Genomic DNA, 25,154 nt, shown 5'->3' with positions numbered 1-25,154 from the left:
AGGGACGATGCAGTATTAAAGTGTGTTGCTCAATGACTCCATGTCAGGCTTTGGATAAAAGTGTCCACTGAAATGACTAAATAGTAGTGAATAAATACAATAAAAAGAAATAAAAAGAAGTCAAAGGCATATAGTAGACCTGGTGTATCGAACATCCAAACATAAAGAATATTATGATTATTTATCATCATAATGTCTGCGTGTTCATCTATATCTGCTTGTACTTTCTTTTTGTTTTTGTCGATTATAAATTGTTGTCATGCATGAACCTAGTTCAGATTCTGTTATTATAAAAAAACGGTTTACTTTCTTCCCTGTTCGCCCCAGCATATTTCAGGCCATTTGATCGGATGTTGACACTGACAACTAAAATGTGTCGAGGTGGATCCTCCTTTGTCCCACTCTGTACTCAATTATCCTTTCAACTCTTTGAGTCTTGTTCTGAGTTTTTTGTGTACATTTTTTGAACGTTTTTTCCTAACTCACCCTCTCCAGCTCATGTTTTCTCTCTCTCTCTCTCTCTCTCTCTCTCTCTCTCTCTCTCTCTCTCTCTCTCTCTCTCTCTCTCTCTCTCTCTCTCTCTCTCTCTCTCTCTCTCTCTCTCTCTCTCTCTCTCTCTCTCTCTCTCTCTCTCTCTCTCTCTCTCTCTCTCTCTCTCTCTCTCTCTCTCTCTCTCTCTCTCTCTCTCTCTCTCTCTCTCTCTCTCTCTCTCTCTTTCTTGCCCTCTCCCCTGCTCCCTCCCGGTTTGACAGCAGAATCAAAGAAGCCCAAAAGCTTTCGGCCTGCTTCTTTAGCCGGAGGGCTGTAGTCCCCCTCCCCCCCATTCCCCTTCCCCTACAGCTCCCTTCCCATCACACACACACATACACTGTGATCCGTATCCAACACCCCCTCCATGGCCAGGCCCAGAGCTCCGGTGCACAATGGGCCTGTGCACCACCGCTGCTCCCTGGGCTGACTGGAAGCAGTCAGTCCTACAGCGGCTTTCTCTCCTCTGCACCGCCTCCACCTCCTCCTCCTCCTCCTCCTCCTCCTCCTCCTCCGACCCCCCGCCCGCTCCTCGTGGCTGGCTCACCATGGGCATGTGTTTAGCAACGGGGATCTGGGAGGGAGGAGGAGGAAGGGGTGAGGAACAGGCGGGTGGAGGTGCTGGCAGAGGAGAACGGGGTGAGGGGGATGGGGGGAGGAGAAGTAAGGAGGGCAGGGGAGGAGGGGTGGGCTTTGTGCCATGGCATGGTTATTTATAGCGTCCAGCACTCCGAAAGGTCCATTACACGTTTCCTGTGGAGGGTCAGGCAGGTCAGGTGGCTTCCAGATGTTGGGGTGCAAGGGGGGGACAGATGTTGGGCCCGGGTATTGGGAAGAGGGACGGGACAGATGTCCAGCTTCTAGAGAGGTGGGGGTGGACGGCAAGGTTGGCTAAACTGTTTGGTCAATGACGGTGTTGGTGTCACTCTGCTTGTAAATCAAATTGCTAATTTGCACAAAGGCACGCTCTGGCTCTCTCATCTCTTGCTCTAGTGCTCCGGCACTGTCTAGCTCTCACAAGCACTATTCATTACAGTGATAAAAGGCTTTATTACGATTGCTGCCCTCTAGTGGTGCATCAGTGGTATATTTTGTCTATTTTTATATTTAATATAATGAGAATGATTCTTTTTTCGGTCTGGTTCCAATATAAATGTAAGCATAACCAGCAATGGATCACTAAAGACAAACGTTTAAAGAAAAATCCCTCAAAGCCTGCTGCCTTTCTACAACAGAAATATCCCTCTCTAGAATCGGGTAACCAGCGATAATTACATCAACCGATTTAAGAAACATTTGAACCCAATCCCAGAGTCTCCCTTATCCCAAGAAAATCGTTATTATCAAAGTATTTCTCCATGTATTTAAGAGTGGGCTCAGATAGCTGTGTTGACGGACAAGGTGGGTTTAGCAGACTTCAGATGGACGACCAGGCGTTATAAACTGTTAAACAGCTTACGGCTCTCTCAGGATACCGTAGGGCTGCGTCGTGGGGGCCAGGGTGTGAAATAAGACCTATGAGGCTGATAAGGATATATAAAGCTACATAAAATCATAATTGTATTGGTATCTCAGACCTTTCGACATCTAATTTGAATGTCAATTATCTTGTTTCATACCGACCAAGAAAGCGTCTCATATCTTTCCCTCCTATGCAAGCAACACTACTTATAATAGAACATTTTGTGTGTGCCTGACTTGAAGTTCGTCTGTTGATGAAAAGCTGATGATGATTGGTACTTTTGTCTTGACTTACTATTTAGTCAATCAGCAGATGCTTTCATCCAAGAGAGTAAATTATTTTCAGATATGTAGAGACCATAGATATTTGGGTTAGCGTATTAATGATTCAGAAATAAAGGCTTTCACACACGTGTGAAGCCTTAATCAACGTTCCGTACCCCACACCTTCCTGATGATGTCGTCTAGTGCCTCAGTTGACCTGATCCTTGGTGCTCTGTGAATTAAACCTAGGTCCTTGTTGTGCAGGTGACGTTTCGCACGAGGATCTACCACTGCAACATCAACAGCCAGGGGGTGATCTGTCTGGACATCCTGAAGGACAACTGGAGCCCCGCCCTCACCATCTCAAAGGTCCTGCTGTCCATCTGCTCCCTGCTCACAGACTGTAACCCAGGTAAGGGACCCCCTGCTAGCCCCCCAGGCCGGACCCTCAGTTTGGGGCGCCCTCACTGGAGATTCTTACACACGATTCAGAGCTGAACTGGTTCACGCGGCAGGGGTTGGATGGGTTGGGTTTTCATTTTAAAGGGTTTCCTGATTGATGATGTAGGATCATTTAATGAGGTACGTTAGTAAACCTTGAATGTTATACCAGCATTTAAACTTCATATTAATCGTTAAAGTACGGGGAATACCTTTTGCCTGCTATGTTCACCAGTAGGGCTTCACGGTATGGCAGAGAATCGTATAACGATAGGTTTTTTATAGTGATCGATATCAATTATCATCGCAATATATATTTTATAATATTAATTTATTAATGTTCGATTTTACAGTTTTAAGGAGCATGCTCTTGAGAACAAGACCCTAGAGAAACCAGAAGGTTAATTAGGGTTTGTTCCTGCTGGAACCATAGTGCTCTGTGGGGTGCTTCCTTTTGAGATGGTGGAAGAGGTTGGTGGTGTTTCCTTTACTGCTGAGGACTGGTCGCAGACATATTCTGCACCCAATACCAGTCTGAGCTTAGTCCTACTTATGGTAGCTGAACCCTTTCCAAATATCTAAAGTGGTATGACCTTTCTTGGGTACAATTTCGTCATCCTTTCGTTTCCTCTCACTCCGTTTACTCTGTCATTTTCTTCTGAGCAGTAGTATGACCACTCAGGTGTCACCGTGAGTTGTTGTTAGTTGGAGGGACTGCAAACATGCATCAACTAGCCCCAGTGAGGGGCACTCATTTTGCAGACAAAATGACCTGAACGGTGCTCAGATTACCGGGATTTCCAAAAAGGGAACTCCCTCAGTTTGTTTGTGGGTCGCTGTGTGGATGTTCGTCATCACCCACTGATGTAGCGTGTTGTATTCTGCTTTAACACATTGCACCGACTCAGGGTGGAGTCAGTAATCGATGCTGTTAAATGTATCGAAAATGTTTTTTAAAAAAAAACGGATCCCTGATTTTTTCGTGATAGATATTAATATTGATTTATCATCCCGCCCTATACACCAGTAGTGCGTTTCGTGATGGAGATTTTCTATCTTTATGTCAAAGCAATAGTTCAGTTCATCACATTTGGTGTGAAATCATTTGAACATTTCTTCCAGGTCATTAGAACATGGTGAATTACAGTTTTAGCGTTCATTTAATGTCTCCTTTTGACATGTCACACGCATGTCACACGTCTGGTTGATCAATTATTATATTTATTGGTGTTTAGACTAAGATGTTTCAGCCTGGTTCCGTTCATCATTGGCGCATACCCAGCTATTTATTATAAATAAAATTGCACACGATTTAAAGCTAATGAGCTTGTACACATACTGTTCTATTTGGAGAAATATTATCTTTACTATTTTTTGTATTGTATACTAAAAAATGTGTGCAATACATTTTTGGTAGTCTACTCCAAAACCAAGATAAAGATCGAAAAAAATCACAGCAGAAATACTTGAATAGGTAAAATTGCATGCAAAACAGCATCAATCTGGAACATAACCTGTTCTTCTCTCTGTCCTGTCTCTTTGTCTTGATCCCTCTCCCTCTCTGCAGCGGACCCTTTGGTGGGGAGCATCGCCACACAGTACCTGACCAACAGAACGGAACATGACAGAATAGCCAAGCAGTGGACCAAGAGATACGCTACATAGGCTGCTACACGCTAGCCACTCGCTCCCTCAAACACCCTTGCCCTCTCTCACTGTACCTCTCTCTACCTCTCTCACTCTCTTCTCTCTCTTCTCTCACTCTCTCTTCCCCGGTCTGTCAAAGCACACCCACTAAGTGCAACGATATACCTTGCCCTGCCCCTCCTCCCTCCCAAACCTTTTATCTACCTTTTTTCTGTGTAAAGAACTGTCTTTTGTTCCTTGTTGACTTGAAAGCTTCTTTTTTATACAAAGAGTAGATTGGCATTTTTATTTTTCAACATCAGAATGTTGGAAGTATTGTATTAAGAAACAAAAAAAATATACCTATCATTACACGTCGTCCTTCAGCTATACATATGTATCTGTTTTCTTAGTGGCACCTGGAACAAAACATACAGATTATATGCTTTTACTACTTTCGTTTTAGTTTTTTCCTGGCGCATTTAAAGTTTTCATTTTGTATTTCTGTCAACAGTATGTTACCTGCATGAATCAGGAGGAATTGCATCAATGGAAGAAAAAAAAAAGTCAAAGCTTTTTCGACTCCCCACTGATTTTGTTTGTACTGTATGTATTTTTTCAAAGGCTTTGGAGGCAGACCACAAATGTATAGGTCTGCCCGTGAAAGAGGCAGGACTTGTATATTTACTGGCTACCCGCCACCTCTGCAATTACAGAGTGGTTTGTTGTGCACTTGTATTACTGAAGCACCCAATAAAACACAATGTGGTTGGCTTGTGACAACGCTCGTTCTGTCTCTGCTCACTTGGTGTTTATCCTGTCTACACAGGTTTAGACTTAAATACTCGTACTATATAATTTTAAGCAATACAAATAAAGAGCCGTATTAACTCAAGCAATAACAATAAATACTACAAAGTTAAGCATAAAGGCTTCGATTCTAATGGATATAAAAAAAAGTATAATGCATTCCTTTTCAGTCACAAAAACCCATGACCTATTTTAGTCTATTTAGTTCTTCAGGACAAATGACTTTAGAGAAGATCCTAATAAAATGCCACCAAAACGAACTTGAGTTGTATCTTTATACCACGTCGTACATAAAGCAAAGATGTTGACGGCCCCGTGTGTTTAATAATGTTTTTGCTGAAGATATCAGTTTATGGTCTAATTTGACCACCTACCCTGGATAAGGGACTAGCCCACTGAATCCGCGGTACTTCCGTTCCGCAGCAGGCGTGAGGCACCAACCGAGACAGTGGCGGAGGTCCAGACACAATAGAGAGGGTAAGTTTCAGCCAAAATAGCACTTCAAAATGATTGTAGGTCGAATGTAAGCTATATCCCGGAACACAGAAGGGGGACATAATTATGTTTCTCCAAATATAACATTATTACACAAGTAAACAAGACGTTCCCGGTTAGTGAATCGCTCCATAAGAGCACTGACTATTTGCTGGGACGGAGCTGGTTTGGCTTATATCATCAATACAGTAAGCGATGCCAACCTGCAATGACGTGACGATATCGTTTGAGCCTTATTGCGAACCATGGTATACTCAAAACTGACAGTATGACACCACCACGATTCTCTTTGAAGGTTTTGGTCAAATGTTCAACACGCCATAGTTTAAATTGTCTTCCAGGGAGTAGTCGGACCCAAGGCCTGATCGCGTTATCAGTTTGATGGCCAACCTCTGCCAGTGGACGATTCATAGTGCGACCGTGTCTCCCTCTAACGCCAATAAGTCCATCGGCTGACCAGCTGAGGTACTGGTCAGTGTTAGCAATAGAATAGAATTAGCACAGTGGCAGATTAGCTTGCCAGCTAACACATCGCTGGAGAAAGCTAACTTTGGTTAGGCTAGTGATCGTTGCGTGTGGATGACCAAATAGTTATCTAGCATTGTTTTGACCCCCCCCTCTACCAAACACCCGTCCGAGACCCCTGCTGGAGCCATAGCCACTCAATCATCCCATAGTCTGATCGCCACACACAGGATTCATGCAGCTGTATTTCATATAAGAGAATGGTTTCTTTAGGAACTAAAGCCGAAGAGACCCAGATTTGACTAGTCTTTCACCAGACCGGTGAAGACGAAGTCATGTCTGTAACCTATAAAAAGGATAATCCTTTTGAATATTGTCTGACGTGTATTTTTTGGTTCATTACATCTTCAATGCATTTTGAATAAATTAACCAGGTGGATGCTTGAGGGAACCTCGATTCTCATGTGTACAGTTTGGGTCCATGTCTACATTGTTATTAAATGCATGGCTCTTCAATATCATGTGTAGGTTTTTTGGCTCTTCTCCAATCCAAACCGGTATGTCGGATGAGGATTCCCGTGCCAGCACCAGCTCCTCCTCCTCGCCGTCTCCTGCTTCCATCCAGAACCGCCAGAGGGACACTCCTTGCAAGAAACGGGAAAGCAAAGCCAGCATGAACAAGACCTCCAAGTTACTGTCCACCAGTGCCAAAAGGTAGCGCAAGTATCCCTGTTCTCAAACCTCTGCATGCCATTACCAACTATGTGGTGTTGCCTTTTGACCCAGGGTCCACCAAATTATATTTTGTGCAGTAAAATAAGCTATACATTCACAACATCAATAAACGTGAGGTATTTCTCTTTGAACATTCTCCAGAATTCACCTTTTCCCTCTTCAAACATACTAGTGTTCAACTATGCATCAATTATTCAAATTAAATGTTTTATTTGTTTTCCACTTTGTTGAGCACTTTAATAATACATTGCTTGGTTTATTTAAGTGTGTTTGTCTGCGCACACAGGATTCAGAAGGAATTGGCAGACATCACACTGGACCCTCCGCCAAATTGCAGGTGGGTTAACCCCTGACCTATTGCTTTCTTTTTTCATTGGTTCATGTTGAGCTGTCTATTCAAATTTGCCGAGAAACTTTGCTGACGTGCAGTACATTTATTGATTTTCGGAAAGGTTTGGGCCTTGATTGAGATGAGAGGTTGTGGAAAAAGGTGTGGTTTTCTGAGAATTTGTGAACTAGTTAATTTCTCACAGTGCCATGTTTCATGTTACCTTTCTGAGGTGCTGCAGAAGAAAAACTTAGCACACACATTCACCCCCACTTCCTCAATCACACCTTCATTTTGACTTGGTTACAATGCTTGCATTTGATTCTGCACTCTTCAACTAATTAGTGCAGTCAAAATTAAGTTAATCTTAAGTTAAAAAACAAAGCTGCACAATTAACGCAGCGTTGTTTACTTCCGGTGGTGGCTGACCTCTATTTGATCTACCGTCGAGAGGAACCATTGAGTAAAGAATACACACTTAGTGTGTAGGCAAGAGGGCACAGAGGATGAACATGCTTGAGGAAGGAGAGCACATCTCTCTCACACTGTTTGAGTTTAAAGAGCCAGTGAGCCCTACTGTTTCAGATGGAATTCAACACTGTGTTATCCCCATGGTAATGACCCATGCCGACTTTATGATACCTGTTTAGTACCGTAGTTTTGCAAGTGTTATGAGCTTTATAAAAAGCAAGGTTGTATATGGAATCCACCACACCTTGTAGCGTTATACTACAGTTGTCCAGGAAGTGGACGAAAGCCCAACTTTCTCTCGGACAACACAGTCAACCTCTGACAGCTCCACACGTCCACACACACCGCACCACCGGTGCCCCCGCTCGTGACGTCAGACTACCTCTGAAACAAACAAAAAAAAAACGCCATCTGCGTGCGCAGCCGAGAGGGTCTTTCCCACAATGTTATCGGTCATATATGATTAACTGGCTCTTTAAATACCCACTTTGTGTTGATTTTGCATTAATTCTGTCATTTTTCATTATGAATCATGACTACTGATTACAGACGGCACTAAAAATGCTTTCATTCCCTGTAATATTTCAGAAAAAATATTTACAAAAATTTCAGGTATATACAATTTCAAATGAATGTTTATCACAACTGCACACACAAAGAATAACTTTTACTTTAGTGAGCTTTATTAAGACCACCCCTATTGATGGCGATACCATTTGAATTGCATGCTGGTTGCCAATCCTGGCTTGTCTGGTGGGGAAACTGTAAAGTCTAACCAGCAGCAGATAGTTTGACTAATGGCTCCTGTGTGTGTGTGTGTGGGGGGGGGGGGGGTGGGGGTGGGGGTCTGTGTGGGTGTTCGTGTGTGTGTTCTGCAGAATGATCAGACTTGAATCTTGGAACTTCTTTCAATTATGAGGATGCAAAAGTAATTTTTGCCTGGGCAGGTCTAGCTAGTGGTTTTCCAAGTGCTCCTTTTTAACTGCATCTTTGGTATATTGTTGTCGCTCCTTGGTAATTGTCTTCTAGAAGGAAGAAACTAGGAGGGGAATTATTATGGTTGTCAAAGCAGATGGACCAGAGTAAAGAGAGAATTGTGTCTTTTTTTCCATGCTGGTATTCAGTATTCTGCTTTATATTTGTAGCTAGCTTTGAGAAGTCTGTTTATTTTCTTTTTAAAATTGAGACTTAAGACTTAATTTCATCAGGTGCTCTACAGATGAACGATTCTGACTTTAAATATACTTGATTCCCCCTCCCTCCCTCCATATTTCAGAAAAAGGTTGTGTTTTCTTGCTCTTTATTGCTTTCATTTGAACTATTTAAGGCTGTATGTCATATAGCATGGTTTGGATTACAATTGCTATCTATACATCTAGAGTAGGTGATTTATTTTGGAATCATGTTTTGTCATATTTGTCGAAGTATTCTTTACATCCTGACATAAATCAATAAATCCGCTGACCCGGACTGAGCCGTTCTCGTTTTGCCCTCGTCTTCAGTACTCCTCCGTTGGGTTACCGAGACCCCTGAAAGGGCTCTGTTGATTGGTTGACAGAATCGTCACTTCCGGGTGACGTGGGGATAAAAACAAACAAACAGTAGCCTCGAGGTATTATTCTTTACAATGAACATGTCGCGCAAAACGCTTGCTTGGGCGAACAAGGAGGTGGAGACGTTCCTCGGCATTCTTGGGGAGGAAGACGTTGTTTACGATGTTTACGTAGCTGCCGCGGCGATCGACATCCGGCCTACCATAAGGGTACTGTCGGCGGTGGAAACGCGACCTCGGAACTGAGCTGGGCTATACCGCCCCCTCCCTACCGGACTGAGGCGAACCGAACCGTACCGCACCCTGCAGTGGAAACGCGGCATAAGTGAGCAGGACCAGAGTTTTCCACAAGACTAGGCAGACCTATTGCTAGAGGGAGGGGAGGCCTCAAAGTCTATCCTCGTCTGCCGGGGGTCCCCACATTGCCTACCCCTGCCTTTTAAATTGAATGAATCTACGTTTCCATTTCATCTTTGAATTATTGAGGGTTAATTGATCTATTATGAGTGGCGTCCTTTATAAAGGGTCTTCTGATTTGACATGTTTCCCTCAGCGCCGGGCCCAAGGGAGACAACATCTATGAGTGGCGCTCCACCATCCTGGGACCCCCGGGCTCCGTGTACGAGGGAGGAGTCTTCTTCCTGGACATCGCTTTCACGCCCGACTACCCCTTCAAACCCCCAAAGGTGAGCCTGACTTCCCCTTCAAACCCCCCAAAGTTAGCCTCAATACTAGGATTGACGCAAAAAAAACATTATTGCGTTGTTGCAATATGGCGTTGTTGCCAAGGCCACCGCAGTGGAGGGAGAACTACCGGCATAACTGCAAAGAGAACCCCCGTTATATTAACATTTGAGGTTTTCTTCCTTTTTCTTCAACCTGACTTGATTTCCACGTCAAAGTTTGTCGTAGATTATATAAGGTAGGATACCATAAAGCTTCATCCTCATTTGAAGTGCAGAGCCTCCCGGAACCAAGACACACAAAACAGCATCTAATTTAACTTGAATTAAAAAGATAAATTCGTGTTGTTGTTTTTTTTAATTAACATGTTGACTTTCACTAAAATTCTCATTGATGTTCTCGCTTAATTCTAGTAAATCTAGCTGACCTAGAAGAGACCAGTTAAAGCCTTATATTTATTTATATCAAATCAGAATCCTTAATTCAGTAATATAATGGCTTGGGCTCAACATTTGAAGAAATGCAGTCGTTTTCACAAAAACCGCTGCCTTCAGCCACCATAGCTTAGAGCATGGGAAAATTCTTAATAGAAACAGCCCTCCCCCTTCATGTCCCTAATATGAGTCAGAATAGAACTTCAGAACCGCCAAGGTGAGCCAGACTAACCCCGCATAATGAGTAGGGGTGGGTATTGCCAAAGAAGTCACGATTCGATTCGTATCACGATTCACATGCCACGATGCGATTCTATCACGATGCATCGCGATACTTGAATTATTGCGATGCATTGCGAATTTTCACTGAACACTGTTAAAAAAAAATTAAGCCATTACCAGTGGCTGACTGGCTGTGTATGATCTGGATAGTGTGTTCAATTGATAACTCATCGCGACATGCCACGATGCGATTCTATCACGATGCATCGCGATACTTGAATTATTGCGATGCATTGCGATGCATTGTGAATTTTCACTGAACACTGTTAAAAAAAAATTAAGCCATTACCAGTGGCCGACTGGCTGTGTATGATCTGGATAGTGTGTTCAATTGATAACTCAAAGCAACTCAATTCATACATAGCTGTATTTATTGAAACTACTATTACTGGATACACTGACAAGAAGTGCTAAGGATCTATAAAACTTAAAATAACAAAATAAGGATAATCAGTGCCGTTTACATGGCCTCAGTGGTCCTTTAAACCAATGAAATGAAAACATTCAAACATTTCCCCTTTTGGAAGTAGCTGCCATTATAACAACAATATTATTTCATAAACATAAGAGGACAAACTGATGCCACAAAAAGTGAATAGGCTTTATAAAACTATATAAAAAAATAAAAAAATAAAATTTCTTTTTTTTAATTATTCATTTTTTTAAATTAATAATCGATTCTTGGCGTCAACAATCGATGCAGTAGATCGTGAAAATTAGAATCGCGATGCATCGTCATGACGATTATTTGGCACACCCCTAATAATGAGCCATTTTGAGTGTTAAAAATCAGCGCTTGAGTTCTTTCGAAATAGGACAATATATCCTCTTTGCAAAATATGTCCCTAATTATGCATGATAATAAGTAGTGGTAAATGGCTCCGCTTAAAAAAAGAAAGTAATTTTTCTCTTTTCGTACATAATTTGAAAGTTACACATGAGTTCCACTGTTCCACTCATTCTATTGTACAGCCGTTCCATTGTTTAGTTGTTGCTTTCTTGTTCACCACTAGAGGGCAGTAGTTCATTTCAGAATCATAATGCTTCCGTGACCCCATGCAAGTTCGGAGATTAAAATATCACACCTACTGAATATATTTGTGTTATACTTTTGCTTTGGTGTTTTATAGGATACCAAAACATTTTCAATAGCTACCTATTTTCTTGATCGTTTTAAAACTGGTGGTTTTGACTGTTTCCTATTGTGTGTGCAGGTGACGTTTCGCACGAGGATCTACCACTGCAACATCAACAGCCAGGGGGTGATCTGTCTGGACATCCTGAAGGACAACTGGAGCCCCGCCCTCACCATCTCAAAGGTCCTGCTCTCCATCTGCTCCCTGCTCACAGACTGTAACCCAGGTAAGGGCCAACTAAACCCTGCTAAACCCACCAAGCACCGTTCTTGGAACACAATTCCCAGGGAGGTGATCACACAGACACGTACATATATATAATAATAACTGCGTTTATTAACTAGCGTTTATGTTGTGTTAACTTGTGTTTAAGAAGAGCCATTGAACTAAATGCTAACCAAGCACTGCACCTCTATTTGGATATCAACGGCTTTGAGTGTTGAGTCCAACAAAGTCTGAGACTTGTTTGTCAACTTATTTCAATTATATGTTACTCAGACTCAAAATACTGGGAAAGGCACTATTCAAAATAAAAGTTAAACCTCGATATCTTACGAATACTGGAGGATATTTACCTTGTTAGGGCGCACTAACTAGGCCATCTGTACCGTGCCCAAGTCCGTTTCACACCTGTACCGTGCTCAAGTCTAGATCGTTTGGCTAGTGTGAGCACACCAACCGTCAAGTACAGTTCAAATCCGCGGCCTGAGCACACTTCTGAGAGGTGTGCTCAGGCCACGGTACAGATGCTAATGAGCCGACACACGCTTACGCACGGCTACGCAACCTGAGCTGGATGACGTATAGTCCATGCAACCCTTCTTTCCCATTAAACAAACATGACGGCAAGCGGTTCACGAGTGGGTTCACGTTGGTGTGATAGTGAAGTTGAGTTTTTGATCAAAAATCCTCCGTTCGTCACGGCGCAGGCTTTCTTGGTTCACTGGAGAAGGCGGGGCTGCATACGGAGTTTAGACCTCTTTAGAATAATTTGCATACTTCCGAATGTTTATATATTTTTTGATTGAGATTGAAGACACCCGCATGCAAGAATAAGTTCACGGCCGAGTGTAGGCTACAAACGCGATTAACTATTTACAAGTGTAAAAACGGCAACATATTCAGCAACATATTTTGCTGACCAGTTGATTTTTATCCCGACAAAAGCCTCGTAAGGACAGTCCCTCTGCGTCTATCTCGTAGGTCGCACTATCATTCAACGTCTTTGTTTTTAATACGACTACATCACCTTCTCTCACATTATCAGCAGCTTGCAGATTTCACTTTCTCTCCAGTTGAATCTCACGCTATATCGCTGCGTTGTCTCTGTGGAGACAGCGCAGCAACAGCTCTACCCAAGGCCCCCCCCAAAACCACGGAGCCGTCGCATTTACAACAGAATGAAACCCAATAAACCGCTAATGTGTGCAGGGTCCGGGAGGGTAAATTGGGATTCTAGCTCCAGCAAGCAATTTACCTCTGGCAGTGTAAACGCGCTCAGTGAGAGAGGGCTGTATCTGAGTAGAACGGCTCCAAATAAGCAACAAAGTCAGTAAAGTGTAAATTGGGTTCTCTGTTTTGTTCTACAAAGCAGCGGACGCTTAGTGATGACGTATTACGACGTGATGATGTATGTACTAGAGGCAACCGTACTCAGGCCCAGTTGGGATTGCCTAGTGTGAGCACAGGCCACCGCACAGCGGGGGGGGGGGGGGGGGGGGGGGGGGCAATCGTACTTGAGCACGGTACAGGTGTGAAACGGACTTTGGCACGGTAAAAAAAAAAAAAAAAAAAAAAGCATATAAAACGTAGTTTTTGATACCTTAAATATACTTTAAACACTTTTGACGAATATGTGAATTGAATTCAGAACCTTTGAGTGTTTTAGAATACATTTACAGTCAAAAATGAGGGTAATGTAAAATGTAAAATAAATAACTAACTCCCAATGTGCTGCGCTCCTGAGCAGTGACTAACACGTGCGTGCTGAGCAGTATGGTCTCACCGTTAGAGTCTACAGTATAACAAATCAACATGGCCTGGGACCTAAAGAAAAACAGGCACAACATGCTCAAACAACGCGTCTTGTGTAGATTGGCGAGGTGAGCGCGCAGCTGCCTGAGCGAGCGTGCTTTCATGTTGTACGGTAAAATTCAATCTCCTCTTTTTTACTCTGCAAGTTGTTAGTTAGCAAGGCGAGTAGGAGCGCAATCTGCAGGATACTAAGGGCAATAACATTTATAAAAAAAATAAATTTAAAAAAATCGATTGTAATCTGTGTCTTTTTGGCCGATGCCGATTATTTTCAAAAAAGCTATAATCGGCCGATTAAATCGGCAGGCCGATGAATCGGTCGGGCCCTAGTACAGATAGCCTAGTGTGAGTGCGCCTTTAAAACCCATACTGTGGAGGACTTTCTCATTGTTCCAAACCGGTGGTCTCTGCCTACTTTCACTTTCATCTAGTATTATCCCTTACGGCTACCTCCTGTGTGTTTCCCATGCAGCCGATCCCCTCGTGGGAAGCATCGCCACCCAGTACACCACCAACAGAGCAGAACATGATCGGACGGCCAAACAGTGGACCAAGAGATACGCCACATAGACGCCTGCAGCCCAGCCGTGTGTGTGTCAGGGGAGGGAGGGGTAGAGAGGGGGGGTTGTAGAGGGTTTGGGGGGGGGGTTGGGGTAATCCGCGTGGTTTGTGTTCAGGAATGGTTTCTATCTCAGATTTTTAGTACTTTATTGTCTGGTATATTTTTTGCTTCCTCATTAAGTTATCGCCGCAAAGTAAGGTAATAAAGAAAACCTATGGAAAGAAGAGATCTGCTTGCATCCTTATTTTCACATGTATATGTACCGCTAGTAGGTCTCTGAGATATATAATATATCTCACACTCTCTCTCCTTGAGTATCTACATGAGTGTTTGAGCCAAATATAATGAATAGGGAAATCATTCTGCTATGCATATGAATAATAACATAGGATAAAACTTAATTGATCCAGGGAGGTAAGTTCAGAAATGAGCCTACTCTCATCCCTTACCCAATACATTCCATGAGTTAGGTTGAACATCTTGATCCAATCCATGCATATCAGTACAGAGCGCTTAAAAGGTGCACAAGTTCTTGTGACTGATAGAATTACAAGACAAAAAATTAATGCAGTAATTATTTTGCATGAATGCAAAATAAACTAATCGGTATCAGTGATTTCGTGCTCACGTGCACAAACGTTAATCTATTGACTCGTGTCCCAGAGCACGATTGTCTGACCTTTTTCGGGCTACGCAGAACGAAATGTAAACCAATGGATTCTGAATGGGAGCGTTTCTCAGATGTTTTCGTGCTACACAGAACAAAATGTAAACCAATGCATTTTTGAAGGGGAGCGTTTTTCAGACGAGAGTGTGCACAGACAGTACAGTGCACCCTCTAGTTATATATATGTCAATATTTCCGATTTTTTTTAAGGAGACCTCAAAAACTGAAACGAACGTGCTCCACAGAACGCCCGTTTCTCAGACAATTAACGTGCTCCACGAAACGAGAAAGAGAGAGAGGCTTCAGAAGGGGTGTGCGCAGATAGTGCAGATAGACATCCGACCTACCTTGTACTGTCGGCGGTGGAAACGCAACCTCGGAACTGAGCTGGGCTATACCGCCCCCTCCCTACCGCACCTTTGCGAACCGATCCGTTCCGCACCCTTCAGTGGAAACGCGGCAAAAGAGAGTGGGAGAGGTTTCAGAAGGGGTGTGTGCAGATGGTGCACCCTCTAGTTATATATATTTCAATATTTCCGATTTCTAAAGCAGACCTCCTCAAAAACCTTTCGTTCTCACGCTCACGGAAATTAAACTCGTATTCGTACTGCACTGAACGAAATGTAAACCCATGCATTTTGGATTGGAGCGTTTCTCAGAATATACATATGTATATATATATATAATATATATTTATATATATATATATATATATATATATATATATATATACAATATATTCATTATATATGGAGAGGCCCTCTTAAGTTCATCAGTTACTTGGCTCCGCATTGCATCAGTGTCCCTCTCTATGGCTCCCTCTCTCTCTTTTCCACTGTGTTTGGAGAATTTATATCGATATAACGAGGAGGATGTAATGATAACGGCAAGAAAATAAAGGCTCCATGGTCATAATTTAAATGTAATTAAATTAAAGCGTGTAACAAGGAAATGAGACGATCTAGTATATATAGCTTATTTTTAACATCGTTTTTATACCATCAATATTTTAATATTGTCTGGAACCTGAACCACACTTACACAATGGTGGAAGTGGATTTTCGTTGAGGGAAAGGTACCCTTCGGCGTCGTTTGCAGAAAAAGTGAAAAGTGTGTACACGTTTCCATTGTTGTGCCTAATGAACAAATCTCTGGGACAAAGGGTTGACACATTTGGGAACATTTTCATCATTTCATTAAGGATAAATGCTGTAGGGGGCAGTGCGGTGGTTCACTGGGTAGAGCGCATACCATTAAAGCCCAGTCCTTACTTCAGCGACGGGGGTTTGATTCATGTTAGTGGTCCTTTGCTGCATCATGCATGTCTTCCCTCTCTCCCATACTTTCCTGTTTTACTGACTCTACATTAAAAATGATGTTTTACTGCTATAGAAGAAGCTGGTGGCTTCTGACCAGAAGTCCCTATGTTTCTCACTGGCCGGTACCCTCCGGGAAGCAACAGGCACTCCAGCAGTTTTGACCATGGCAGAGATGACTGCAGAGATGGCAGGAGAACCATTACCTCTATGACTATGCTGCCATCCCCCGAGAGGGGCAGCAGGAGCAGGCCTTTCCCAGTGCCTCTGATCAGAACGTCTAGCTGCAGGGTCAGGAAGAGCCTGCATATGGACCGTACACTGGGAAAGGAATGGCTATTTATTAACAGCCATGTTGAAGAAAAGAGCAAAAAAAGTCTAAAAGGGTTTTCTGGTAGGAAACTTAATGCTGTAGATCGGCTGGTTCAATAAAATGACAAATTTCACTTTGAGTTTTGACCTATGTACTGTTCAGCTTAACTGGCTTTTAACTGGAGTATTACCCAACAAACTACATGCACTGCTACAATATTGTACTCTGCACGCTTCTAGAATAACTTTACCTAAATCCCACTTGCTGTCAGAATAGTTTACTACAGAAGCGTTAAAACCCTTAACCCTTAACCTCCATTCTTCTCAACCGGAGTTTTTTTTGGATTCTATACCTCGTCAAATTGTTGACGTCAAATTGTTGACAATTTAATGGAAAAAAAAGTTGAGAATCGTTGGGGGTTGATATAAATGCCTTCGCACGGTGTGTCTACCTGGATCTCCTGAACAGTCTGGATGCAGATGCATTTCTCCTGCCACTGAGAAGTTTTTTATCACTCAGACGAACCCCTTCCGAGATCCTGTCAGATCAGGGAACACATTTCCGAGGTGTGTAACAGGAGCTGAAGAAAGTTTTCTCCACCATGGATCCAGCTACAGGAGCATCTGGCAGCACACCAGATCACCTTCAAACTCAATCCCTACCAACGCTCCCCATTATTGTCGCACCTGGAAGCTCAAAATACACTCTTTAAAAACGGCCCTATAGGTGGTGAAGCGGCACAGGCAATAGTATCTGTCTGCGTCCTGCAAGACGGAGGCGTAACTTGTAGTAGGAGGCGTAACTTGTACTAGGAGGCGTAACTTGTTCTTTTCTAAATCGCGGTCCACGCGAGATCTTTCTATTTTCGCGGTAAACAAAAAGCGTTGTAAATCACGGTTCACACGAGATCTTCATTGAAGTCGGGTCTTCCGATATTCATGACGGTAAGTAAATTTGAGGCCTAATATTTGAGGTCTGAGTTGCGGCCATTTATGTACCTGCGCACCGCTGCTACAGATCACTTCCGCGATTTAGAAAAGTACTAGACACGCCTCCGACTACAAGTTACGCCTCCGACTACAAGTTACGCCTCCTGCTACAAGTTACGCCTCCGTCTTGCAGGACGCAGACAGACCCAACTCGGCACAGGCGCCACAGCCAAATGGGGGCTGACCACTTCTAGTCTAGTCACTTCTAGTTAATTCGCCGTTATCTGCCAACCTTTCAAGTGCGCCTGTAGTGGAAGAGACCCAACAAAAACCTGGCCCAGGAAACTGTGTTGATGATAGTTGACCCTCAACTGCCGCACGCTCATTGGCCTGTCGGGAGGGTGGTCAAGCTGATGGCCAGGTCAAAGTAAAGGAACGGATCTACTTGCGCCTTTTGGCCCGTCTGGTCCTTCCAGGTATTCATGAGTGCAGGGCACAACGGTGACATCGTAGGTAAATCAAAGGGTTCTCTACATAAAAACTATACAATTCTTGGGGCAGCAGTTCATAATTCCCCTATATGGCCCTTTTCCTTCATAAACATTGTCGCAAGTTGCGCAAGATTTTGCAAGATTGTGCGTTTTTGAAGTTAGTGAATTTGTATTGACATTTATGTATGATAACAGTACAGTTCACTAATAAATCAATGCTGTATTAACAGGTTAATCTGTGGTAAATTTATTTTTAATTGATCTGCGCATTATTAAGGGGGTCATTACATTTTCAGAGGTGGCCAAGACAATTGTATCTAATTTTGAGCATGAATTCAACCTAATGGAATTATTATTTATGCATATATGTTTAGATTAAATCTAAAAATGTCAATGTTTTTAAAATCATGTTCTGTTGGGGAATGCAATTTGGTAGATTTGCAATTTTGCTAAGGTATATCTTATAAAAGCGACTAAGTCACAAACAATTATCACCATGCACTTTGTGTCAATTTGTATAAGCAGCAAGGCCATTATATATTCCTCTTCACCATTTGGAAATAGCTATTGGTTTATCAAAACATTTGACATTTTCAATATTTTAATCTAGTTAGAATTTTGCATGGATCTGCATAGCTTATTTGTATCTTGTATGTATGAAATATATTATGGAAAGCATTGTGTGTGTGTGTGTGTACGTGTGTGTGTGTGTGTGTGTGTGTGTGTGTGTGTGTGTGTGTGTGTGTGTGTGTGTGTGTGTGTGTGTGTGTGTGTGTAACCAACCATATCTACACACAATCGGGTAGAGTTCTCCTAGATGACAGCCATCATCCACGCTCACCCCCAAACATTGCTTGCATGTTTAAAGGAGAACTTAACAATTGGTAGAAGAAAAGCAAAGACAATGCTTAAAACTTTTAGGAGCACATGTGGGTGTTTCACATTTATTTGTTATATGCATATACTTTAAATATATACTATATATAACAGAGACAATATATATTGATATAACTACTCTAAGTTTAACATTGGAGATGATCTTGCGATGGGCCATGTCTTCAGATCTTCAACACACATTGTTCTTATAGTAAAGTATTACTTGTTTTAACGTAAGGAATAAACTCTTAAATCATGAGCACAAACAAGAAAAGAATTCAACAAGGTAAGGTCTACTAAAGGTTCAACAAATGACGATAAATGGAACTGGTACATTGAACACCTGACATACAGCAAGAAAACATCCTCTTTTATCTTAACTTCAACTCCTCCTATATTAAACAATATGTTTCATAATATGCGCTGCTCTCTCCAGCTCCTTTCTCTCTTTCTTGGCATAATTTCTACCATTTTTAAATATGAAAAACCAAGTCAGTTGTGTGATACTACATTAGATTACCGCTTTATACTTTAGAGACGTAACTTAACTTCAGTGCATTGTGGTGGGGTAAGTTGAACGACTCAACTTTGCCCACAGCATGTGGCTTACGTTGTCCCACACCCACAATTTTGGAAACTGCCTAGTTTTAACAATTCAGGCCAATCTTTAGCTAAATTATTCCCATGGCTTTATACCTTGGCAAATCACCAACATTTATAATATATATTTGTACGCATGGATAAAATTGCTTTGACATAGCTGTCATTATAACTGCTATATTAAAAACTTACTTTGACAAGAAAAAAAAGTTGATTGTGAAAAAAAACATACTTGCAACTTGACCATGGGTTTCTCTCCATCACAGCCAGACATACATGATGGGTGCTTCCTGAATTGATGGTCAAATTACAATTGTGTGTACAGGTGCCTAAATATAGGGGGTGGATCCACTTAACCACTGGCTCATCATTGGTTGTCATCATTCAAGCCTGCTGGATCTAGTTTTTCTGGTGGAGCGCTCCAGCTCAGGTTGAAGTCAGTCCTCCCGGCTCTGGTCAGAGATGCAGACAGCTGAGGAGAGGAACAGGGAGAGCATATGTTCCTCTTACAGTCTTCTTTGACTTCAGTTTAACATCAATAACAGAGAGACCTTTAAAGGTAAACCTGCTAAAACTGTTCATTATAAACATGGCACTAGTGTATTTCATCCTGTTTCTTTTTGCAACAATACATTCTTAAGGTTGTCATATGGGAATCTTAATGAAATCATTAAGGAAAGAGCAACTGCAATAACAAGTTACTGGTTTGGTTATGCTTTATCTGTAGTTAGCATTTTGAATACAGCTTTAAAAGAATGATGTCAGACGTCTTACTTGTAGAAGGATGTTATCCTTAGTGTTTTGGTTTGTCAGGTCCAAGTTAGACTCAATCATTATCTTTATTCTGCTGTATTTCTGACCTACTTTAGCCGGAACACAGGGAAGATATCAAACTTTTGACTGGAAACACCTTCATTTCTTAGGAAAATCTCCCCTTTGCCCAATGAATCACACCCTAGAACGTGTCAAGAATGACACTAGGATGACTTGGCAGCACTCTTATGATGTTTAACCAATATCTGTTAACGTGCTGATACATTGGCATTGTTCATTATCAATCAATAACAGTGACCTTTAACGGCCCGATATGCAAATTATTTGGAACCTGCCTTTGTGTTCCTACTTTTTCTGGTGGTTATTATTACCATGTTGCATTCGTTTTCCCAAAATGCTTACTCTGACCAAAAACCCACTAAATCTTAGTAACCATAATAAACGCATGCCACAGTTACCAACATAAAACTTAAAATGATCAGAATGTAGGCTGCCGAAATGAAGCCATATGAATATTTAATTTACCTGAGCAGATAAATGGGAACGTTGTAGTGCATTCCATGTCGCTAAATCCACCGTCATACAGCCCGACACATAACTGATTATTGTTAACATTATTGGGCTCATAGCTCCACCAGTGTCTGAAGGAGCTGTTGGTCCCATCGGAAAACGTCCAGGGAACTCTGTAAAGACCGATCCAAACATAGGTAGTGATAATGGACAAAACCTTTTGGTTCTCTTCTTCATTCTCTATCATGGCGAGGTCAATGTAATTAGTACGGCAGTAACTCTTAGCTGACTCCCATGACAGCGTCTGCTCGATAAGATGGTAGGCTTTATTATTTGATGATCCTAGAGCAGAAAAAAATTGTGTTCAGCATTAACAGGCATGGCATGAAAACAACATTTTATAGTGTTTGTCTCTCTGTGGGCTGCTTGAAGCTATTCGTAAAACATGCCAATTTATGCATGTTTTTCATCTTAATATACAAGATGATGTATATGTTCATGTTATAATCTCTGTCAACGATAGAAGAACAAAGCATGGTGTAGTGCTCCTGTACGTTTGTATACCTCGGTGGCTGTGTAGTGTATGCACGTGTGTGGGTTTTGTTTTATTCTTACCAGAAAAACAAACAAAGGGATACAAAGTAGAACACCTGTCATCATTCCAGGTACCATTAGTCCCAGTCGTCACACATTCCTCTTTGCCTAACCAATAGTCAGGCTGATCAGATACAAAATTCATATAACCTGACCGGCTCCTAGTCTGGTTGGACCATCTCCACGAGTTTGGGTACAAGTCCATGGTCTTCCTGTTGAAATCATTCAATCCTATCCATGACTCTGCACCTGCTGTCATATTTGACAGCAAGTTTAGGTCCTCCATGTTTGTGACAGTGGCCAGGTCACCAATTCTGCTCCTGCAGTACTCCTGAGCCTCATACCAGGTCTTATCCTCTTCAACTAAAACGTATTTATTGAGTCCAGCGCTGGTGAAGCATACACCTTTGATGGATGGAAGTGTGTGTATAATTAGGTTATCAAACAAAAAGCATAAAACCTTTCATTATTCAATTGAAAATCAATTAATTGATGAATTCCTGCAAACACAAACAGAGAAATACTGCAAACACTTTAAACCTACCATCTTATCGAGCAGACGCTGACTAACGCCTTAAATTGATCAGTTAACCAGAGATTCATATTGAATGCAGATGTTACCTGATTTGGCCGATAAACAGAGATGGTTTTAGTATTGACCTCGGTTCCTTTCGAGTCCCGTCAACCAGACTCATTTACAGACTACTTAATCTTTCCCAACTGAATAAATCTGGAATATATCTACACAATTTGTTTGTCAGCCGGGCTGGGCGGGCTGATATTCCCGAAAATAATACTTGGCAACTGTGTCCGCATATTCCCCCGCATATTCCCCACGCATTTTAAGCTACAATCACGGTGGTCAGTGGACCAGCAGATGTGAGGATGGCAGTACCAGAGTAGTAACCTAACTTTTGTGGCTAATTGTTATTGTTTTTATTTCTTGTTTTGCTAACTGCTAGGGTGCTGTGAGTTAATAGTTATTTTAGCTCACAAAACACTGGCAACCTGATGTGAGTTGACTAAATGTTTCATGTATGTTCAGAATTGTTATGAGACTCTAGTCGTGCTGTTATCTAAATATAAAGCACACCTCTCACCACTAGAATTTTCACTGGTCATGGTGTAACATCAGGTATTGAATATTAGGGTTAGGGTTATTATAACTTTCCAATTATCAAATAGGCCTATTATAAAGTGCATATAAAGTAGCCTTCTTAAACAAAAGATTTGTCTCTCCCCCATACCTGAGAAGAGGAGGCAAATAAGCACCCTGGTGTCCATACTTGGTTTTACTGCAAAATGTTATCCAGAAAAATGCAAATTAGATTTAGATTATTGACAAAGCCATGAAACCGATCATTTTTCAATGGATTGATACAAGATACAATGGGAAATACCACTTATAATTTTATAATTTTGGACATGATCAGTTTGTATCTAAGTTACCCTGTAATTCAATTAACATGTCTTCCGTGTGTGATAATGTTCAGTATGGGATTGTTTATACTTACATGGTAAGAATCCAAGGTTCCAGTCTGCAGTGGTCATTGTTGCTAAATAGTTGATGAGGATTGCTCAGCTTAAGTATCTGTCTTTACCCACCTTGTTATGTAAAAAACGAATGAGGTCACTACCGCTTTTTATTTGAATATTTAAATAGTGCTTAACAGTTTGTATACGGATACATCAGATAAAGAGAGGATAAAGAGAGGTTGCGTGCTACTACGTCACCTATGTTTTCTCAAACACCCAAGAAGAGTTTAACATAAGGGTAACCATATCTAGAGTAAATATAAGACAGATGTCTTCCTCGCCCCTGCAAAGATACTTTTTTACATCTGTCTGTCAATATCTAATAGGATTGATGAAAAGTTCATCTATATTGTAAATATATTGTAATTTTATCAAATTAATGTTAAGGGGATAAATTACTTTTCAAAGGTGGCAATAACAATTGTTACTTATTTCTATCATGAATTCAACTTAATTGTATCATTATTTATGGATATTTATTTCCATAAAACCTGAGCATTTCATTGTTTTCCAAATCCTTTTCTGGTGGGGGACTGCAATTTGGTAGATTTTAAATATTGCCTATGCATGTCCATTATATTTGGTGGTAGTCTAACAAAAATGTTGGACTACCACCCTGTTCAGGCGAAAGTAACGTGGCAAGGATGGCATGCTTTAATGTTATAGACTCTCAATATCTTGTGGAAACTGTGACACAACTAAAGCCATCCACCTGTTACCTTGATACTTTACCTACCAACCTCTTTAAGAATGTTTTCGACTGCCTAGCAGTAGGCATATTGCAGATAGTTAACAACTCTCTCCAGTCAGGCAATTTCCCAAAAGCTTTGAAAACTGCAGTTATTAAACCCCTTTTAACCCATTTATGCCTAAAACGCCTGCTAAAAACGCCTGCTAAAATCCTATGCTATTCTAGGAAAAAGAACCTCATTTCCTGAGGTTTTTCTGAGAAAATAGTAAGAATTGTCAACGTCTACATAAACCTTAATATCTAAGCCTCTGGAGCACCTAGAAACATGAAATAAAAAGCATTTTAAAAGGTAAGAACTACAGGTTTTATTAAAACAAGCTCCCTGAGCACAACCATAACAGCAACATTTTAAAAACATTCTCAAAACAAGATTAAGAAGAAAAAACAGTATAAATCAATGATATAAAATACAACAAATAACATTTTAACCAAAGCATTGTAAAGGCACACCCCTGACCTGCAGATCCAGCAACAACTTCGCGCTGGTGTAAAAGTTGTCCATGTAAACACACAAGTTTGACCCAAAATACGGTTTAGCCAGGTATGACACAATCCGGTAAGCCAGGCCTGTCTCGGTCTTGCCTGCAATGGCCCCTGTGTAAACTTGAAAATTGTTTACGTAGCCTGTATTGCTCTCTGCCATGACCCACACCTTTATCCCCCACTTCACCGGCTTCATGGGGAGGTACTGCCGGAAGGCAAGGCGTCCCTTGTATTTTACCATGGACTCATCCACGCTCACAAACCCATTGACCTCATAGAGGGCCTGGAACTGACGCAAGAGGAGGTCCATGAACCGCTGGATCTTCCACAGCTTATCGGATTTATCCAAGGCAGGGTCCAAGTTATCTTCTAGATGGAGATATCTGAAAATGCATATATGACAAAGAATTTGAGCCTGACATTTATTTCCATCATTGTGTTTATTTGTATTATGTTATTTATAGTATTTATATTCATAATTGTATAACTATTTATTCATTATTCCATTATTGTATTTATAACTAACATCATTGTATTTATTCAATATCAAACATCATCACCATTAGTAATTGCTATAGCACCACTATCATTACTGGCCATTCCGTTTTCTAAGAGAAGAGAATGGAACTCGGAAGAGAGCACAAGAAAAGAAAACATATTTACCTCCAGATCATGTCGAAACGGTCCCTTGACATTTGTTTGGTAGAGCCACTTAAGCCTGCCACACACATAAAGATTTTATAAATCTCAACCGATTTTTTATCTGTGAGAGACCCCACACATAAACATTACATTAACAGTTTTGATCGTATTGTGTGTGGTGTCCTGCGATATTCCAAACACAGCACACCACACACATAAAGATTTGTCTTCAGACGCACTAGAATCTTGTCCCTCAAGCAAGAAATCTCGCGTGAACAAACGTGATCTGACGTAGTACTCTGACTGACCTGTGGGGGCAGTCACACCAAAAATAGTCATTGAACTAACTACAAGAAGAAGTGAA

The 25,154-nt window shown here is 41.5% G+C and overlaps 4 protein-coding genes across 7 annotated transcripts in view; 2 read left to right on the top strand and 2 right to left on the bottom strand.

The window, feature by feature from the left end:
- Positions 1-5,108, top strand: part of ube2e2 (ubiquitin-conjugating enzyme E2E 2) — a gene marked incomplete at its 5' end in the record, with an annotated part of 5,394 nt that extends 286 nt beyond the window's left edge. Inside the window, 2 exon segments of one of the 2 annotated variants that reach the window (XM_030370690.1) lie at positions 2,518-2,665; positions 4,262-5,108. In XM_030370690.1, the coding sequence (XP_030226550.1) occupies positions 2,518-2,665; positions 4,262-4,359 (246 nt within the window). 2 annotated transcript variants of the gene reach the window in all.
- A 394-nt stretch (positions 5,109-5,502) lies between these two features.
- LOC115554080 (ubiquitin-conjugating enzyme E2 E1) lies at positions 5,503-14,534 on the top strand. Of its 2 annotated transcripts, none has more exons than XM_030370692.1 (6): positions 5,503-5,607; positions 6,619-6,804; positions 7,112-7,162; positions 9,730-9,862; positions 11,791-11,938; positions 14,219-14,534. In XM_030370692.1, exons 2-6 carry the CDS (start codon positions 6,650-6,652, stop codon positions 14,314-14,316), a joined length of 585 nt encoding a protein of 194 aa, XP_030226552.1. In that variant the 5' UTR covers positions 5,503-5,607; positions 6,619-6,649; the 3' UTR covers positions 14,317-14,534. The 2 variants fall into 2 exon arrangements, with proteins under 2 accessions (XP_030226552.1, XP_030226551.1); XM_030370691.1 differs by having other exon boundaries at positions 7,091-7,162.
- A 4,416-nt stretch (positions 14,535-18,950) lies between these two features.
- Positions 18,951-22,963, bottom strand: LOC115553317 (C-type mannose receptor 2-like). 2 transcript variants are annotated; one of them, XM_030369453.1, is made up of 6 exons: positions 22,893-22,963; positions 22,626-22,673; positions 21,400-21,783; positions 20,800-21,126; positions 20,275-20,363; positions 18,951-19,972 (listed from the first exon to the last, which is right to left on the bottom strand). In XM_030369453.1, exons 1-6 carry the CDS (start codon positions 22,927-22,929, stop codon positions 19,868-19,870), a joined length of 990 nt encoding a protein of 329 aa, XP_030225313.1. In that variant the 5' UTR covers positions 22,930-22,963; the 3' UTR covers positions 18,951-19,867. The 2 variants fall into 2 exon arrangements, with proteins under 2 accessions (XP_030225313.1, XP_030225314.1); XM_030369454.1 differs by having other exon boundaries at positions 20,275-20,360.
- Positions 22,964-23,989: 1,026 nt separating this feature from the next.
- Positions 23,990-24,857, bottom strand: LOC115554315 (piggyBac transposable element-derived protein 4-like). The gene is made up of 2 exons (XM_030370994.1): positions 24,812-24,857; positions 23,990-24,531 (listed from the first exon to the last, which is right to left on the bottom strand). The coding sequence occupies exons 1-2, from the start codon at positions 24,841-24,843 to the stop codon at positions 24,090-24,092; spliced, it is 474 nt and encodes a 157-aa protein (XP_030226854.1). The 5' UTR covers positions 24,844-24,857; the 3' UTR covers positions 23,990-24,089.
- Between the last annotated feature and the right edge of the window lie 297 nt (positions 24,858-25,154).

The sequence above is a fragment of the Gadus morhua genome, chromosome 11 (genome assembly GCF_902167405.1).
Source record: "Gadus morhua chromosome 11, gadMor3.0, whole genome shotgun sequence".
NCBI lineage: Eukaryota > Metazoa > Chordata > Actinopteri > Gadiformes > Gadidae > Gadus > Gadus morhua.
Note: the sequence above shows the minus strand (reverse complement) of the source record. Positions and strands in the feature narration are given on the sequence as shown.

Bases quoted from the DNA above. Each gene is read 5' to 3' on its own strand.
- LOC115553317 (XM_030369453.1), bottom strand. From the start codon at position 22,929: ATGACCACTGCAGACTGGAACCTTGGATTCTTACCAT. The intron at 22,674-22,892 runs GTAAGTATAAAC...AACATTTTGCAG, and splicing joins GAACCTTGGATTCTTACCAT to TAAAACCAAGTATGGACACC. The intron at 21,127-21,399 runs GTAAGAATAAAA...TTTCTGCTCTAG, and splicing joins TCCCTTTGTTTGTTTTTCTG to GATCATCAAATAATAAAGCC.
- LOC115554315 (XM_030370994.1), bottom strand. From the start codon at position 24,843: ATGTCAAGGGACCGTTTCGACATGATCTGGAG. The intron at 24,532-24,811 runs GTAAATATGTTT...ATGCATTTTCAG, and splicing joins CGTTTCGACATGATCTGGAG to ATATCTCCATCTAGAAGATA.
- LOC115554080 (XM_030370691.1), top strand. From the start codon at position 6,650: ATGTCGGATGAGGATTCCCGTGCCAGCACCAGCTCCTCCTCCTCGCCG. The intron at 9,863-11,790 runs GTGAGCCTGACT...TTGTGTGTGCAG, and splicing joins ACCCCTTCAAACCCCCAAAG to GTGACGTTTCGCACGAGGAT. The intron at 11,939-14,218 runs GTAAGGGCCAAC...TTTCCCATGCAG, and splicing joins GCTCACAGACTGTAACCCAG to CCGATCCCCTCGTGGGAAGC.